At 38.8% G+C, this 18,750-nt stretch overlaps 1 protein-coding gene across 3 annotated transcripts in view; it reads left to right on the forward strand.

Annotated features, from left to right (window-relative positions):
• LOC150082002 (uncharacterized) overlaps positions 1-18,750 on the forward strand; it is a 445,992-nt gene that overhangs the window by 224,544 nt on the left and 202,698 nt on the right. For 2 of the 3 annotated variants that reach the window (XM_090379046.1, XM_090379045.1), the window contains exon 2: positions 7,246-7,914. In XM_090379046.1, coding sequence (XP_090235172.1) covers positions 7,246-7,914 — 669 coding nt within the window. Of the gene's footprint in view, positions 1-7,245; positions 7,915-12,221; positions 12,307-18,750 lie in introns of those variants that run through there. The other variant, XM_090379048.1, reaches the window with a different exon arrangement.

Genomic DNA, 18,750 nt, shown 5'->3' on the forward strand with positions numbered 1-18,750 from the left:
TAATATAAGAATGTTGGACATTCTTGTTGATGCTCGTTTTTTTCGTAGTCTCTTGGATTGAGATTAGTCATGATCTGTTTCATTTGGGTCACAGTAAAGTGAACGTCTAGGCTCAAGTGCAGAGTAGATGTCATCATCCGTAATTTCTCCTTTTAGTCCTGGAGGATAACTTTTTCCTCAGATTACCGGCCCTGCCACGTGGAGGCAGGAGCGGTTCCAACAAGACCTACCTGGCTTTTGAGGTATCCGACTTTGACACACACACATGTGGTAAAGTTGGCGTACCAAATGTGTGTGACCAAGCGATCGCAAGAGTAGGAGTGCAGTACATTGATAGCGGGGTAGCAGTAACGTTGCGAGCGGAGATAAAGTTTTGTAAAGCTAGTATGATTCTGGTGAATCGCACTAAGAAAATCGCTGATTCTCGGGGGCGGAATATGGAAAAGGAAGAGAACAGATCCTCCGTAGTTAAACGGAGTCGTATGTTTCAGTTGACTGGAACTTTTACTTTTTATTTCCAGAAACAGTAGTTACGTAAAAAGAACAGTTTGATATAACTACTATTTCGCTTAAGGTTAGATTACATCATATTTTTATCAATACGTCTAACAGTTGTCGAATCGTAATCTGAGATATTCTTTCTTTGTAGTTAATTTGTTCCCACTCCAAATTTTTATAAAAAATCTAGAGATTCTTTCTGACGAACACACTAGAATAAATTTCATACAAAGCTAATTGCGTGAAGAGTTGTCCTAGATTCTTCATAGCATATGCTGAACTGCTTGAGTAACTCGAGTAACGGGTTCACCTCGACCTGTGTCGTGGAGAGTGGGAAAAAAAAAAGTCGTGAAACAATGAAAGTATTTTTATAGGCACTAAGGTACACTAGGCTTCTCCACCCCACCCGGACATAGCTGACAATGTGACATTTGTGTTGTGTGAGGTGTAGTCACTCTCACACCAACCCAGTTCGTTAGAGAAAAAAGGCGGACCTGGAATGAAATCAACTCAAAGAAATGTAAGCGCACCAAGGATTTCTAAGTCGGTCATTATTGCGCCAGGACACATGACAGTGGTCAGCCATTTAGCGTTTAACACGTTTACGTGATTTCTGAACTTGACAACATCAGCTGGCGCCGGCAGGTGGCGTTGCCAGCTACATGTGATGATAGTTACTCTAACCCTAATGGGTTGAGCTTCAAAAGGCGGAACTCTAACCACAGCCTAGTTAATTTTCTTCATGAAGAGAAAGGGGGAAGGGTGAGAAGACAAGGTTGGCTTCTGGGAACAGCATTTTTCGCGTAGAGGCCCCCACCAATGACCGCACAACGAACCCTTCATCTCTGACCGGGTTTTGGAGAAATAACATGTTTGAAGGCAATTAGGGAAAAGTTATTAGAGGAGTTTTTATTTGTGGGAAGATAGGGGCAAGTGTGGAATGCTATTATGTGTTTAGTCCTTCGGACCTAAGGGGAAGATTACGACGAAGAAAGACGTTCTTATAAAGTGAAAAAAGTGCATGGAAAATTGCGATTGAAACGAAAGGAAAAAAATCCCTTGAACGAGAAATGTTTCTTCTCCCTGAATATAATAAGTTATAATTATGAAGGCATGGAATTATTTCTGTTTGGCGTGGCACGTAAATGTTTTGCTCATGATGGTTACTTTTCAGTGGTATTTAATTCTCTGCATCCAGTGCGTACTGTGATTTGGTGTGTGTGTGTGTGGGGGGGGGGGATCGAGTGCGTCCCTCTATAGCAGTGGTTTTCGACCTTTTTTTTTTTTTCATAACGGCAACCCTAATTAATTTATTGTATTTTGCGGCACCCCTACTCAATTTTCTGGCTGTTAGATCCGATTCTCTTTCTCTGTATGTATATCTAATATTAAAAAAATGTATTATATGATAGTTATTACAATAATATAACTATAAACAAAATTAAATTCATAATACAAATTATATATATAATTTTATTCTTTATACAGAGGTGCTAAATAAACATCAATTATAGATTACCACAAAATTGAAAAGACACCGTACATCTTTTTATAATGAAATAAAAATATAAATTTTAAAAAAATAATAATAAGTTTAAGTAACTTTAACCCAAATTATATGACACCCCAGGAATGTTGTTGCGGCACCCCGGTTGAAAACCACTGCTATATAGCATTTATGTACAATAGCCATCATAATTGTCAACAAATAGTTAATAAATACAAATGTTTATATTTAGTGACTTTCTTGACTTCTTGTCCCTATATGAACACTGTGGGTAGCGTTTATATTTAATACGTAAGAACTAATTATGTTAACTGCTAAAATTGAGAACTCCCAGTTAGCAGAGTGATCCTTCCGGATCCAGTGTATAAGGCTTGTATCAGAATCCCCTCTTGACGGGCGGAACTTTTGTGGGCGTTTTTCACACCATGGCTGAATTATTATTACTGCGCGAAAGTCGCGTTCCTTTTGGATTTTTCATCCCTTAAAAAGATGAAATGCTGGAACTTCTGCACACGTTCCGTACGCCTGTATGACCATCCCAGATAATGGCCTGTATTTAACATTACCATGAAACAGTTTCCGTTCCGCATCAGAATTTTTATTTGGCAAGAGTGGATTTGTTGAATCTTTATTGAAAGTCCACTCCGTGTTTGGCTTCTCGATGTGTTTCTTTCATGAGCTATTTGCTCGCTACTGTTCGCTTTTCAGTGTTGTACTTGAACACCGAAAATAATGAGGGGAAAAAAAAAGAAACTAAACTAAAAACTGAACGTAGCAAATACGGAACAGAATGGACTAATACGGTAACTGGACTTTTTTAACTCGCTCTTCATATATCTGCAGTAACTAGCATTTTTGCCACACTTGCATGGGCAAATAACAGAAATGTGCGTGCATTGGTCACTAATTTTTATTAAATAATCATTTAATCCAAACGCCTGTAGTTTTTATATTAAAACATGGTGGGGGTGGTTTCGTAACTGAATCGACAGAAATTTTTAGACATTTTCAGAATGAATTATAAATTTAGTTTTCTTTAAAATTCAAGGAGCCACAATTCAAGGGGCCACCGTATACCGATTTGCATCGTATAAAAGCGCCTAATTGGGGGGGGGGGGATTTAATAGTTTAAAAAAATTTAAATTAACATTGAAGAATGCTTTTCTAAAAAGATGCAATATGAAAAATAAATACTAAATCTCTAAATTTTATAAATTATTATGGATAAAATCATTTGAAAATTGAAATTTATATAACTTAAATATTTAAATGAAATGGATAGAGATTAAATTCTATTTATATAATTAATAAAACAGTTTCTTTAATAAATTTAGTTTCTTGAGAAATCTTTTGCTTTCTCAAAAGTTACTTAAAGTTAAGATTCTTAGAAATATTTTGTTCATAGATGTCGCCACTAAACAGTATGGTTGGTTGTGGACTTGTGGCGTAACTCGAGGTCAAATGCCTTCTGCTCCTTTCGCGACTTGCTGCTCTTGGGTGGAGTAACTCAAGCCACGAGTCTTTTCCATTGCCAATATCTATCGCATTAACTTATGCGAAGGCCAGTGTGTGGTGGAGTGTAATTGCGCATGAAATATTTCTTCTCGAAATCACTCTGATAGCCAGGCGAATTTTATTTTTCTCCCGTGCGTAAATATGCCGCTCACGTGGCCTTTCTCACCGTATGGCCGATAATAGTTTGTATTCGGCTGTCACATCAACCACGGACACAAAAGACGATCTAGGGAGGACAGGAATGAAACGAGGGCGGTTCTTTTCGAACACTACGTTCAAAGGTTACCACTAATCAGCGAAATAAATCCAAAGGTTTAGATGTTTAGATCCGGTTTATTATTCATATCCAAGACATGGAGGTCGTATGTTGCAGTGTTTACTTTTTCTGTACACATTCCTCTCGAGTAACTAGGTACACTGCGCTACCCACACTACGCCTTCGATTATTCAATTCCAAGGGTGTGGACGGAAAGTTCTATTTCCATACTGCTTTAACATATACTATGTTGCCTCACTCGATTTTATTTGCTTTTGTTGTTGTTGTTGTCTGGTGTATACAACGTTTCGACAACCTAGGTTAATTATCTGGTCAATGCCACTGAACGTGACCCTATAGAACAGGCGGCTTTGAAAGAAATGGCTGAAATAAAAGTTTCTGTAGTGACTCATTACTGAAAATCCTAGGGGATGACTAAACGATAGAGAGCGTTGCAGTCAGGAATTTTGCTAACGTGGCAGAACACATGCTTGAAATTGCTAACAGTCTGAAATTGGAATACTGTTTCTGAAAGTGATATCATAACTGATGGGAATTAGAGACATACTGTGTAGGGTCAGGTCGTTGTAGTAGGGTTTTAGGAGCATCAGCGACGATGGCCATATTGCTCCGTGCATGTTGTCCGTAAATTTCGTGTGTTCTGAGGTCGATTTTCTATTTGCTGGACAAAAAATCCGAGTTTTTGGGAGGAAAAAACCATGCTACCCTTGCCTGAGACTGACTAACTCAGCCACGTTATGAAAAAGGCAATGAAACTTCCTCCATCATCGACGTGACTCGAATCCAGGTCTTTTCCACTTAGTGTGGGGAGGACCCACGTGGGTGTGGGGTTAGACCATGAAACCTACTTCATTAATGTCTCATCATAGATACTTCTTCGTCGTTTGGGATGCTTCCCCTAATTGTTATCTGTTTCAGCATCGTGCAAGAGGTTGCGGTGCGTCATTTACACAATTTTTTTTTGAACAGCTCACACAATCTGAAGTAGGACATATAGAAATTGGGTTAGCAGGTATCCATACCTCAGATGGGACTGGAACTGCTGAGGCCTTTTGTGTTACCAAGTCTGCTAGAATATACATCAGAAAAGATTCAGCTGTGCATTTGTCGTGTCTGTTAGTATAGCATTGTGAGATAATAGTAATTTATTATCTTATCTTGCGTAAAATTCAGAATAGCCACAAGTATTTCAAATAGCCGTTCCATACTCCTTATAATTGTCTATACACTACAACTTAAAAAAGTAAAGAGAATTTAAACTACAAATCCCGAGTTGTTGTTCTTGTAGTAGAGTTTTTAGGCGCATCTGCTACTAAGGCCATATTGCTCTTTATATACTGTCTGCAAATTGCATGTGTTCTATGGCCGATTTTCTGTTTGCTGGGCAAAAAACCCCAGTTTCCGGGAGAAAAACTGTTACCCTCTCTTGAGACCGACTAACTCAGCTACGTTGTGAAAAAGGCCCATAAAATTCCTCACGTCATCGACGTGACTCGAACTCAGGTCTTTTCCACCCGGTGTGGGGGAGGACAGCGATTCTACCAACTGTGCTACCCACAAGGACGCAAATCCCGAGTAAGAACGACAGTCATTCAGGTATGATATGGGATGTATTCCTAAAATGGTGCCCTGGGGGTAGTACAATGCTTATATGCACTATACTACCCTGGCCTATTCCTCCTAATACCGTATGGAAAAGGCACGAGTTCGAATCCTGTCAATGACGCCAGGAATTTTTATGGGCTCCCCCCCCCCCCATAAAGTGGCAATGTTAATCGATCTCAGGTGAGAGTTGCGTGGATTTTTTCTCTGCCGGAAACTCGTGTTTTTCGTCCAACATTTTACAGATCATAATAAACACTCCTTCCTAAAAGCTTGGAATCACAAAGTGTGACGACAGTTTCGTCATTTTATTTATTTATTTATTATTATTAATTTTTTTTTTAAATTAGCCGTGACAGTGTAAGGTTTTATTTAAAAAACAACACACTACAAAGTATTTTACGATTTTTATAAGCACTGAAAAATTTAAATAAAAAAAATATTGAAATTATTAATAAGTATACTGATTTTTCATCAAAATAACCTCCACGAGATTTTATCACTGCCTTGTTGTTTATTTGGTTTTTAGGAGCATTAGCAACAAAGGCCATATTGCTCCGGGGATATGCGGTGGTCATTCCCTGACCTTTCCGCATCCTCCGTATTTGGTGGTGACGGGCTCGAACCCCGGTCTAATCAAGAAGCGTGTGCTACGCACTGCCTTACACAGACGTGGCATTCTGGCGATTGATTTTATAATAATGTTTTGACTAACATTATTTCAAGCTGTCTGCAAGGTTCCCATAAATTTATTATTATTAGCCATTTGGTGCAAGGAAGCCTGAGGCTTATGCTGCACCAGCCAAAAAAAAAAAAAAAAAAAAAAAAACTCTGAGTTACCCTCAGAAATATACCCTCAGAAAGATAATATATTGTTATTGTTGAATGTTTTTTTTTTTTTTTTTTTCTTCAGAATATTAAAATATAAGTTATTGTGTACGTAATTTATTTATCTAGTTTTAAAGTGTTTGAGTAATAAATGAAAAAAAAAAAAAAAAAAAAAAAAAATTTTGCCAAATTTCACGACTTGATTTTTGAAAGGCATTAAATTAAATATTCAGACCGTTTTCTTAAAAAAAAAAAAAAAAGAAAAAAAGAATACATCGCGCGGAGTCTAGAGAAATTATTTAAAAGAGACTGTGGACATTGGTTTAGGAATTAGTTTCTGCAATGGATGTAGTAATTTTTTTCGGAGATGAATGATGCCAGTCACACGATGGCCATAACTGTCTATAGCTGATTGCGGCAATGATTTTCTTTAAAATAAGCCTATTTCGAAATAAGATTATAGATTTCATTGTGTGTATGAAAGAGAATAGTGTGTGAGTGTGTGTGTGTGTGTTTCTTTCTGATGATAAAGATTTTTACTTGATTGGTACAACTGAGGCTGGAGTATGCGAAAAAAAAGTAGGACGGGGAAGGTTTTATTTGTACATTAAGGTTTAATGGATTCAGAAGACAAGATACTTGACGGTGATTGAGTGCCATCGGAGACGGGAAAATCTTGTTTTTTTATTCAGTGGAGTGATTTAGATTTTTTATGGGCCAATAAATCTGCAGGACCGTTAAAATGTGGGGAGACCCTTTCAAATGTTTGCCCTTTTTTAGCATATGGTTGAATTTGAGAGAGGGCACAATGAGAGGATGCGTTACGGAGATGGTTCGGATAGGGGAATTTTGTCGGACAGTTATAGCCACGAGTAAAATTATTTTGATGGCACGTTCGTTTTTAGTAATGAGCGAATGATTCGTAGGAATGCGAAACCGCGCGCGCGTTTTGTTACCATGTCACGTTGCCATAACTCTCACTGATTTTTTTTTCTTTTTTTTTCTCGCCTTTACTTAGGAGCGTCAATGACCAAAGTGGTTCTACTCCTGGCCAGAAGGTCAGCGGCAGCAAGGAGACTCTATGGCAGAAGGCGACTTCTCTCCGTCACTCTTTGAGGCACAGCAAATCTAAGAACACACCGAAAACCCCCTCTTCTGTTCTTCCGCATCGGACATCCCCCCAGTACCAGAGCGAACGAAAGGGGAAGATCAACAAGGATCTCGGACGTGATTGGGGGTCTCAAAGAAACCTTGCACGCGAACGGAGGAGTTTGGCATCTGTACCGACCGAAGGTCGCCGACATGCTCGATCCCTCTGTGATTATGGCGACAGCGACTGGGATGTGGGTCGACTGGCAAGTACAAAGGTCATAGTTTCTCCTCACGGACGTTCTCAGCAGCTGGTCAATTTGGACTCCACCACTCTGTTGCCTCGCCATCTCTCTCGCCAACAGAGGTCATTGAGAAAGTTGACAAAAGACTCGGGTTATGAGACTTGTGTCCAAGGAGATCAGGATTACATGAGTGCCGAATGGAGCGTGGGGAGAGAGGAAAGAAGGCACATGTCCAAAGATTCCAAAGGGTACCACTCGACATCAGATTCTAAAAGACTGTCCAGGTCCGAAGTGAACTGTGCTGAGGAATGCAAGGAATCCTCTGGATCCTGCCGGTCCGCCAGTTCCGTCAGGTAAGCTGTAATTCTACGAATTGTGAATGATAATTGTCATTTCTAAATTATGTTTTCTTCATATTTTCACACAGTAGTATTGTCGAGAAATTAAAACAATTGAAATTTAAAATTGTTTTAATAAACAAATTTAATTTAAAAGAACGTAATATGCGTATACTTCCTTAATAGAAGGAAGTCCCATAGAAAAAGTTATTAATGCGACTAATTAATATAGCAAGTTAATTATTTATTGATTTGTTTTAAAGTATTTTTCTCCATTGAACAGTCTTTGGGGGGGGTGCCAATCTGGACGTCTTGAGTTTGAGACAGCATTCGAGTTGACTGTCCTGTGTAGAAAGACTTTCGGCGCCACACCACTGACAGGACAGGAGGAGGGGGACCGTCAGAATAGCCAGCACGAGTGCAACACATGACAGCAAGCAGAGAAAATTCCCGCACTTAAACAACCCGATGCGATATTGGCGTACCTGCACGTGTATGGCGCATACCTTTCATACGCTATTCTTGATAACAACGTCCGAGTTAAATCAGTGTGTGTGGGTAGCCGTAATTGGGATCTGCATTCGTTGTTATTGAGTTGTGTTGCTGAGGAAGAGCTTACTGTGCTCTACCCTTTGTTCAGGTTGTTAACAAGAACAACGACAAAAAAAGAAAAGGAAAAAAAAAAAAAAAGGAGTAGTGATAAGAACGGAATGTCGGCTGGATGATGAAAACGTTAGTCACCGACATAAAATAAATGGCATGAATTTTTCCCCCATTCTTTGGCGGATCATTAGTGAGACAAGTATTTGCCTTTGTTTCTTTACTAGTATTTTTTTTTTTACTAGTAATTGATTTATTCCATCCCTTTGTCTTTATTGTTATACGAGCTAATCGTTAGATGGCGCTATAAACGCCGTTATTCACTTTACACAAAACAATTGTCTTTCTTTTGCTTCAGAGTCGTGGTTGTAACATGGGTTGAATCCCAGTGTTGCTATCAAAGAAAAATGCTTCGTTAACTGATGGCATTTGCAATTGTTAATGTTCGGAAGATTCCGATGCAGTGTTTCTATAGCGACTAGAACAGAAAGGCTAAACCGGTGCTATGAAAGAGAGAGATGCGCAAGATGACATTAATTTTACTGTCGCTGTTCAAGCGAAACAACTTTTATCGGCAAATGGAGAAGACGACCCTTCTGCGATATTGGGGTTACCAAAAATTGCTGTTAAAAGGTCCTTCGCTTTACACAACTGAAGGCCTGCAGTTAGAAACTCTGCGCAGGTGGAAGACTTTTAATTGAATAGTGATGGGTACAGAGCGCAGTATATGCTGTAGAATACGCTCTCACAACCTCCCGGACTGAGGAATGTCATAAGGTGTCGCTCTTCTGTACTTTGTTATTTTATAGGCGGATATGTTATTTTAAAATTTTTATTTACTCAAATTTAGCATCATTTCGTTTTTAAAATCTAAACTGACGCAGAGAGACACTCCATCATGGATTTCTTTATTTTTATTTATTTTCTACATCGCTGTCTGCAAGAATTTCTCACGTAACTTACCCCCTATCTCTAAAAGGTCTTTTCAAATTTCGTAAGGTGTTAAGTTTCTTCTTCTCCCTCTCAAGAAAGGAACATTATCTTCGGAGCTGATTTTCTAAAAGAGGTAAAGTAGGCAAGTGGTGACAAGCAGCCCGTCTCTTCAGATATTTCATTGGGACACACGAAAGTTACGGGGTGGGGGGTGGAGGCGGCGGCGGCTGAGGGTGTAAATCAGTACCCGATTACCGCCCTGAACAGATTTCAGTTTACTTCACCGAGGACAGTTCTTTCTGTTCCGCGTGCCGTCAGTAGTCAACATTTTTGATTTTTTCATCCGTGTCTTATCACGTCATTTGCAAAGGAGAGTCAAGGACGATGTCGTCATCCCATTCCATCTCCGTCTTGGCACTCATTAAGGGCTGTCGGCCCACGTAATTATAACAACGTGGGGTTGACAGGTGTGATGGAGATCTCGGACAGACGACTACTTCCCTTTGTTTGCGCTGTCCGCTACAAAAATCCCTCCTCGCTACTGCTGCACCATCGTGGGTCGAGGGGCCAATTAACGCGCACGAACAAACAAATTAGATGTTCGCTTTCTCTACCAACATAAGTACGGCTATGATATTCTAATACTACTGACACTTGTGAAAGCTTGGTTGACATGTAGCTGAGGTCTTTTTATCGTCATGTCACGGGCCTTGCCACAAAATTTAGGATTACTAGTTTGGTGGAAATAATAATGAAGTGGGCACCCAGCCAAAAATTAAAAAAAAAAAAAAAACTCTATTTTGTAATGCACCATTTGCTAATGCCAGAATTATTCTCATGTGGACATTAGCAGTTGAATTACTCGTATGAATCAGGTACAATGCATACGTGTTAATGAGCTCTAATCATATATTAAACACTTTAATCTGGTGAACAACAATTTACATCTAATCTTATGCTATAAGAATATGGCTACTAAACTAAAAAAACATAAAAAATGGCTCGATTATTTCTGCTAGTATCGTACTTATTATGCTAAAGCTCATAATCCAAACGTCCACATTTCGTTTGCTTAACTCTTGGAGGGGAGTGGAATTCGTGAGTAGGACAGTGCAGTCGAAAATTCTTATACTGCTGGGAAGAAAGGGAATGGCGCAGGGATGAAGTCAATACAACTAGTATTGTTTTCTATACACGAGTTACGTTGTTGGCTGTTGCGACGCCGCCGGAATAACAACAACAAAAGTCACATGGAGTTTTTTTCCGCTTGACGGAGAGCCGTCACGGGTTCAAGGTTGTTTAGAACCGTTCTCAGAAGCGGCAGATGGTATTTGTGAGCAGCATCGCAAGGTACAAGACAAAGAATTTTTACGCAGATTACTTCTTCGCCACCAAGGTCAGGAATGTCACGATGCCAAGGAGTGAATATTTCATTAGAAAGAGTTAAAATAACCGCGTTGGGTTCCGTTGATTTCCATTGCACACAAAAGAATAATACTTATGTCGATGTTATGCTTGTATGCACAGTTTGATAAGTTAATATGACGTCATGAAGCTCTTAAACAGCGGTTGGTTTAGTTGGCAATCAAGACACTTGTTGAATCTGACGCGGAATCCCTTGACATGCCAAGGAAACGGAATAAGTTGGCACGACCTTTTGATCTCGCTAAAAACTTTCCTAACGTCCTAAATTCTTTGTTTTCTCCGCCTCATGCTTCAGCCATGTCTCATGCGGCAAACATATACTTGAGAGAACTGTCTCGTAGCACAAGCAGAGAGCCATTAAAAACCTCCCTCTGGCGGTGTGCAGCGACATCAAGGACACAATCAATCAATCGTAGGTGTCGCCAACAGGAGCATCTGCCAGCGGATACAGGTACGCTGTTCCGTTGTGTTTGCAGCTACGTCCGTCACTTGTTGAAATTCGCGCCGCTTGCTCTTTTCACAACTTCATCTTTCCACCTTAGTGAACAACTCCACCTGCTTATAAATAAAGAAACAAAACTGTAATCGGGCAAACGAGACTCCACGAGACTAGCTGGTCTCATTTGACCGAAATTGCAGCCCTTCGCTCCTGGATGTTAAAAGTCACAACATGCCAAACACAGTGTCTGCAGGGGCATATATTTAGCCATAACTATTTCCAAATTCGGCATTAAAGAGTCTCCACACTGACGTCAGATTTTTCTTTAGGAGCGCGTTCTTGGTCTTCTGAACTCACCAACACCCATCTTGAGTTCCGGTTGTCTCGCCGCATTACGAAAGTGCAGGCCCGGACTCCTGCTAGGTCAGTAAATTCCTGCCGCACTTCCCAGTGCAGGATTACAGAAGCGTAATGTTCATCTCAGACTGACATGGGGAGGGGTTAGAAGGAGGTGGGATGGGAGGCAGAATTCCTGAATTCTTCTAATGGAAACGACGCTCAGTGGGTAGCTTAATGCTGTATTTCGGAGGTGGTAGCACAACGTTCTTGACAAAAGTGCATGAGTACGGGAGGTTAGTAACTCACTTCTGGGAAATTTAAACACTGCCTATCTCGCATGGTGAGCTACAAATCAAAGTAATCAGTTAGGCCCACGCATTTTAGTGCGTTGAATTTCTTTGGTATACTCTCGCTGGAATCTCTTAGTAACCGTTTACTTCATATGTAGAGCTGCTGAATGATCTGGCTACACCTGATCACTTCAAGGTTGGTTACTACGTATTACCTTGTAGTACACCAACCAGTTTGTCTTGAAATTAGAATGCGAGGTTTTATGCAAGGGTTAACAGCAACTTTAACAGCTTTCAAAATTTTAGCAACAATTGACCATGTCATCTCTTGCTTACCAAGTTTGATCTCCCTATTTTCCTTCTTATGCATCTGTTTGCGAAGTAAGTTTTAGACGTTTTATTAATCCATATTTTTGTGATATGCATCCATTGACTTTCTGTTGTAATTTATGTCCATTGCCGACTTATTTTCATTTAATTATGTCTTTATTTTGCTGTTTTTATTATGATCATATTTTGTATGTTTTAAAATTTTTTGGTCATATATGTATTGAATCTTATGTATTTTTTATTTTGTTTAATTTATACTACATATAACCAACATGCATTAGTAGGCAAGCTCACCCTCTCTTTGGGTGAATTGGTTGAAACAAAAATTATTTCATAACTAGGAAAAATTAGGAATTAAAACAGATGGCGATCTATTTCCTCTGTGATAGGAAAAATATTTAAACCAAACAATAAACATGTTTATTTAAGTTTTTTTTTTTTTTTTTTTTTTCTGCGAACTTTTTGATATGATAATTAAGAGAGGAACTGAATAGTTCTAGAACAAGTCGCACGCGGTGTTGAATCTGCCATGGTTTAATAGAAGATCGATTTATAAAAAAATAATAAAAAAAAATAAACTTTTCTATATTTAAAAGATATATCTCTTTCCACAATGAAGAAATAGTGAAGGTGGGTAACGTGCGTTCAGTTTCTATGCGAATATTTTCTGGACCATCTTTGTTTAGAATTCAGTTCATTTCTTGCCATCCCTTATTACTTTCGGGATTATTAATACTTATAGAGTTATTTACAGATATGATTTATCTCAATATTGTATTTAAATAGAAGAATCCTTCGAACAGTGCCTGTGCCCACCGGTGCTGTTTCGTAAACTGTTAGTTAGATAGGATTCCTGAGAGAGTTGGACTGTTTTGGGTAATTAAGGATGAGCTGGGAAGAATGGGTAACCTTTTAACTCTGTCAGGAATGTATTCCAACGAGTAATACCATAATACTACAACAGATCGGGTTGGATCCTGAAGTAAGGTGTCTGCATGGCAATCTAATAAGGACGATTTATCGAATACCACGAGGTGCATGTAACCGCTTGCAAAATTCGCGCTGGAGCACCCAGCGCGAGTTTTCTGTATTTGGGCTCTGCGCAAATTAAATCTTTTTACCTCTAATCCCCTAACTAAGAGGTTTCCCAAACTTTTATACCTTGAGCCTCTTTAAAAACGTTTCTCAACTTCACGCACTTCCCTCCCCATCTTCTAGAACAAGTAAACACATTTTGTTATAAAATTTCTGTAAATTGGAAAGTCTGAAATTTTGCAGTGGGTATCGTACTTTTGCTAAGGGACACACCCACAATATCCCACTGGATGTTGTGTGATTGTTTCCAAATATAACTTTTGCTTAATAATAATCAAATTAAAAATAAATGTTCTGTTTATACTCTGGAATAGCAACATGGGGTCAGAGTAGTTTACGAGACAGGGCGAATACAAGAACATAGTCGTATACAGCGGTCATGCGAGATCGAATCACGGTGAACTCAAACGCGTGAGCAAATACTGCTTATCTTCTAAATTTAGACGCTGTGGTTTGTTTAAAGATTTTTATGGCAAGTTCAGAATGCAGTTGGCGTGTGCGAAAACCCGAGTCCGAATCTGGTAATTAGAGGCCGAAAGCCGTTTGTAGTTCTCGTGTTATGATATCCATTCCTGAAATGGCATGGCTGTCGGTCGTAGAATCAGTACTCATGCTTCTGATTCAAACGCGCGCCACTAGATGGCGCTTGTCAACATGAAGTCGACATCAGCGTGATTAGAAGTGTGTCATTCAAAAGAGTGTTTTATGTCTTCTTCACAAGTGCCATCTGTCACGTCACGCGTAAACAGGAAGATGGAGGGGGGGGGGTTAGGGTAGGGAAAACGATCGTTGCAACTTTCAGAACTTAATTCTTGACATCCACTCTGCCGACTGGCTAAGTGTCGTCAGAATCTTCTGTTTCGGCATAAGACACGATATTTTAGAGGCATACCAGCATGATAGATAACATCTGTGATGACCTCACAAGCTTTCGCAACTTTGTAATATATCGCAGTGGTGGAATAAGACGGAAAGGCCACTGCGAGACGAGAAACAAACTTTGTACACATTTATCTTTGTGATTGTGAATGGATTACGATCCTTGTAAATGGGTTGTCAATGATCGAAAACTCGTAAATGAGATCCTCCCTTTGCTTGCTCTTATCATCCGTGTCATGATATAAATCGCCGAAATGTGTAAACGCCACCGAAGGTGTTTCAACAACACGAAAGCCGTAGCCGAGTGCGACCTCGAATTACGAGGGTACAGTAGTGCACGCGTTTGTGTGACCATGGTTCAATTTCAAGTGACTACTAAATACGGCGATGTTCTTGCATTCTCTTTATCTTGCGTACTCCTCCGACCTTATGCGCGGTCGTCCCGGAATATAAACAGAAAGATTAAAAGAAAAGAAAATTTGCATTTGAGACACTTTCCTTTTCCGATACGGTATTTACTTTAAAGTGTGCTTCCTTAATGTCCAGTCATTTTCAAGGAGAGAAGAATTTGATGCCTAAAGTTAAAAATATGTTACTCGGGTTAATTAATTGGCAACAACAGTTTCATCAATCAAAGTCATAATTAGTGCATCACGCTTTCAGTTACGTGCTACGCAAAAGGAGTATGGAAGGGCTGACGAATGCACGAATTTGAAAGGAATGCTAGTCTTTAGTGTAACGAAAGTTGCTGCAGATTTCTATAGAGATTTTCATTTTTTTAGTCGCTTTTGTACTTGTTTTCATTAGGCGACTATTGTTATTTTTATATCGGTGTTATATCTCGTGGTCCGGATAATCATTCCTTTGACATCATAGATTAGCATTAAACAGCTACCATTTTTCGGTTAATTATCCGAACTGACTTGGGGATAACCAATCTGGGTAATGTTTGTTCGAATGCCAATAAGTCACTTTTTAAGTGATTCCCGATTTTTTTTTTTTTTTTCCCCGAAGTGGCTGATTTTCCTAGTTCGTGTTCAAATTAGAACAACCAGCACCTATTTTGAATTATGTTTTTTTAATTGATGTATATCACTACATGTTTAAGCTTAAGCGATGTTATTGCAGTATAAGGAACGACGCGACAAAATCAAATTCTCTCGGCTGCAAATATAAATAGGCTGTAGGGAGGCTTCATTCAAAATATACATGACTTTAAAAGTTGAACGAGAATATAAACGTACCTGTTGTTTTTCACAATACTGAAAGCTTTAGAGCAAGCCAAAATTCCCACTACAGCAAAATTTCTTGTCCCGTTTCATTGCAAACAGAATTGTGGACATTAACAAATTTTAGCATTCCATTATGACAACAGAAACTACAAATACAACTTACTGTGTATTTTTTGGAAAATAAATAAATAAATTTTCTGTTTCTACTCCGGGACGACCGCACAGTCCGAGGAGTTCACGAGAGAGAGAGAGAGAGATAATACAAGAAACAGCACCGTATTTAGCAGTCACGGGCTTGAACCTCGGTCACAAGACACGTGTACTCATGCACCCTCGCTCCTGACAACTAGGTTACGTTATTGTTCTTAAAATATAATAAAAACCTGTCGTATATGTGTTTTTGCTATTCTTGATTTCACTAAACGAAAGCATATGCAGTCTTTGCATGAACTGCAAGTTTAATAATTTAACTGATAAAAATAAATGATCATGCACGTCACACAGAGGCGACACGTTCTCACCTCACATAGGGGTGACATATTCTCAGTTCCTTGACTGGTTAGTATAATCAAGGTTTCCGACAGTTCACAATCGGTTTCGAGAGGTCTGAATTGAACTCGTCCGAAAAATTCGAGGCATTTTAGACCTCGTCAATCCTGGCTGCAGTCGACTGATCACAAGCGTATGTAATAAGTTTTTATCCCTGAATTTTTTCGGTTTTCAGTTGGGTTATCCATACGTTTAAACTGTCCCTTGAACACGCACGCTTGTACAGATATAATGAAAATTAGGAGGTATTCCGAGGAAAAAAAAAAAAAAAAAAAGAGATCCCAACAAACAGTTTTAAAAAGGGGGAAGAAAAATTCTGGAAATTTTTATTCGTCAATCCTAGAAGTAAACCGGGACGGAACTTATCCATGCAAGGACACCTGGTGAAGAAAGAGGGAAACATCACTATTAAAACTAGAAAAACTAGTACAAAAATACGACTAATCGAGAAAGAGGATTACTCAGGTACTCAAGTGGAAATAAAATTTAGGCCACAGAATGATTTGGCTAGTAGACAATAAAAAGCATGCATAAACTTGGCTGTCAAATGTTATAAAAGAGGTCAATGTAAATGACATTTTAGTATGCGATAAGAGCAAGAGGTCAACAATTGCGAACACCCATATCGGTCGCCTAAAGAATAACATTGTATTTCTTCTTGGCACGCTCTCCGTTTTTCATTCATTTCTTTCTTCTCGCTCCATCACCTAGTAAGAACACACCTTGTCAAACATGAATGAACTAAATGAAACAGAAGTCTATTGTGAATTCGTGAGAAAGCAGTTGTTGCTAATGGTACCAATAAGAGTAGTGTTTCCAAGTGTCCATTGTTACTAATGACACCCCAGCTTGAAAACAAACCCTTCTTCCTCCAGAGGGTTAAATAGGTCAAGGGTTAATTGCAGTGGAACCACCTTATTACAAGATGGTCAATTACCCATTCTGCTTGCGATTACTATTCGTTCACACCTCAGTAACTGAATCCAGACATGAGTGGTTCGACTCCGCTGTTAATGTAACTTTTAATCCTCTGTATTATGTCGACAAACAGCAATAAGAAGAATTTTCCCCATTACCTGTGTACCACAGGGGGTGCTGTCATTCTGGCTGTTCTGCAGCTGTGTCATCGCTCAAGGTTGTCATCTCCCAGTGGGTAGTGCTGCTTGGGTCCGTGTCGCTAATGGAGCATTAGGGACCGCATGCTCAAGGCAAGGAAGAAGGAATGAAAATACTGTACAGTACTGTATTTCACTTCCACAGCTGTTAGAAGTGAACTGACAATCTTAGGGAATTCGAGGTCACTTTTATTTTCAAATTATTTCGATGTGCCTGCATGAATCGCAGTTGTACACACCTGTGTAATGTAGTTATCTAAGAACAATTTGGATACTTGGCTTTAATAGGTTTTTTTTTTTTTTTTTTTTCTCTTTTATAAATTATTGACAAATCAAAAACAGTTTTTCCTCAAACGTAGAATGCAATTTCGAAAGCTGTTTTGCAATGGGACTAGGCTTGAACAAAACTTAAAAAAATTAATAAAACAAATAAATATTCTGTTTAGTCACGTGGGCTTGAACCACGGTCACTCAAAGCAACTGCACTTTATACCCTCGCGCTTGACCGCTAAAGAAACCGTTATTATCACAAAAATATACTAGTTCAAGTTTTTAAACTATGTACTACCATAGTGGGTAACTAGAGTTACTAAAATTCACAAAACCCGCTTTGTAACCAACCATCTGTGATTTGCAGTAGGTTGCCTCCTCTGTACACAATTACATAGAATAGAATTACCCTGCAAATAAGCGACATAGCATCACATTACCAAATCTGTCCTCCCACCCAACTACCCGACTTGTGCACTAAGGTAATGACAGAGTGGTCCACCTTTTTGTCATTTGCCAAGACAGCATTTCACTGTGTAAGGTAATCGTATTTTCTTATTTATCTTTCGAGTTTTACTGTCTTAAAGCTGACGTGACCTAAGAAATATTCCTAAGCAATTGCCAGTTTGTGTAGTGCATGTAGGCCAAGTGATTTTTCTGTCTATGGTTTATCCGTGACCTTTTCAAAACAGGTCATGCAGCACAAGATGCATCCTGAAGATGTGGCGAAAGTGTTAGGAGAATACGAGGATGAGAGTAATTTCTAGAAATATTACGACATTCGTCTCTGTTGAGCACTCCTTGGCGTTTATCTTTTTCTGTTATAAAAGTTAACTTTCTTAGGTGAAAACAGTGAATCTTAAAAAAAATAAATAATAATAATTATTACTAATGATAATAGCAAGGCTTATTTTAGATTCCAACTCATTTAAGAGTGCATTTTTCTTAAAATTCTATGTGCGTCGGTATTTTTATTTATTTTTTTGTTCTAAACTCATTATTTGATGATGCTGTTAAGGCAACTTAATCTTACTATAAATACAAAAAAAAAATATATATTTACAATACAGTTTATTTAAAAAAATCTAGAAGCGAATCATAACAATCAAGATTCTTCGTATACATGGAAAAGGTATTCTTGTCTTTTTGACAAGCATTAAATAGGTCAGTAGCTTGCTCATAGATTTACATGTGTTGGGTTAAAAAAAAAAAAAAAAAAGCGATGCAGTTTTTATTCTGAAAACGCAAATAATCAGACTCTTCTGCTGTACCCCTTTCTGCAACCACTGAAGTTACGTTAAGTAGAGACAGTTTCGCTTAACCTTCAGTATGCTAGTATCGCACAATTTAACAAA

Source organism: Mastigoproctus giganteus, chromosome 8, assembly GCF_048544385.1.
Source record: "Mastigoproctus giganteus isolate SK-2022 chromosome 8, ASM4854438v1, whole genome shotgun sequence".
Classification (NCBI taxonomy): Eukaryota; Metazoa; Arthropoda; class Arachnida; order Uropygi; family Thelyphonidae; genus Mastigoproctus; species Mastigoproctus giganteus.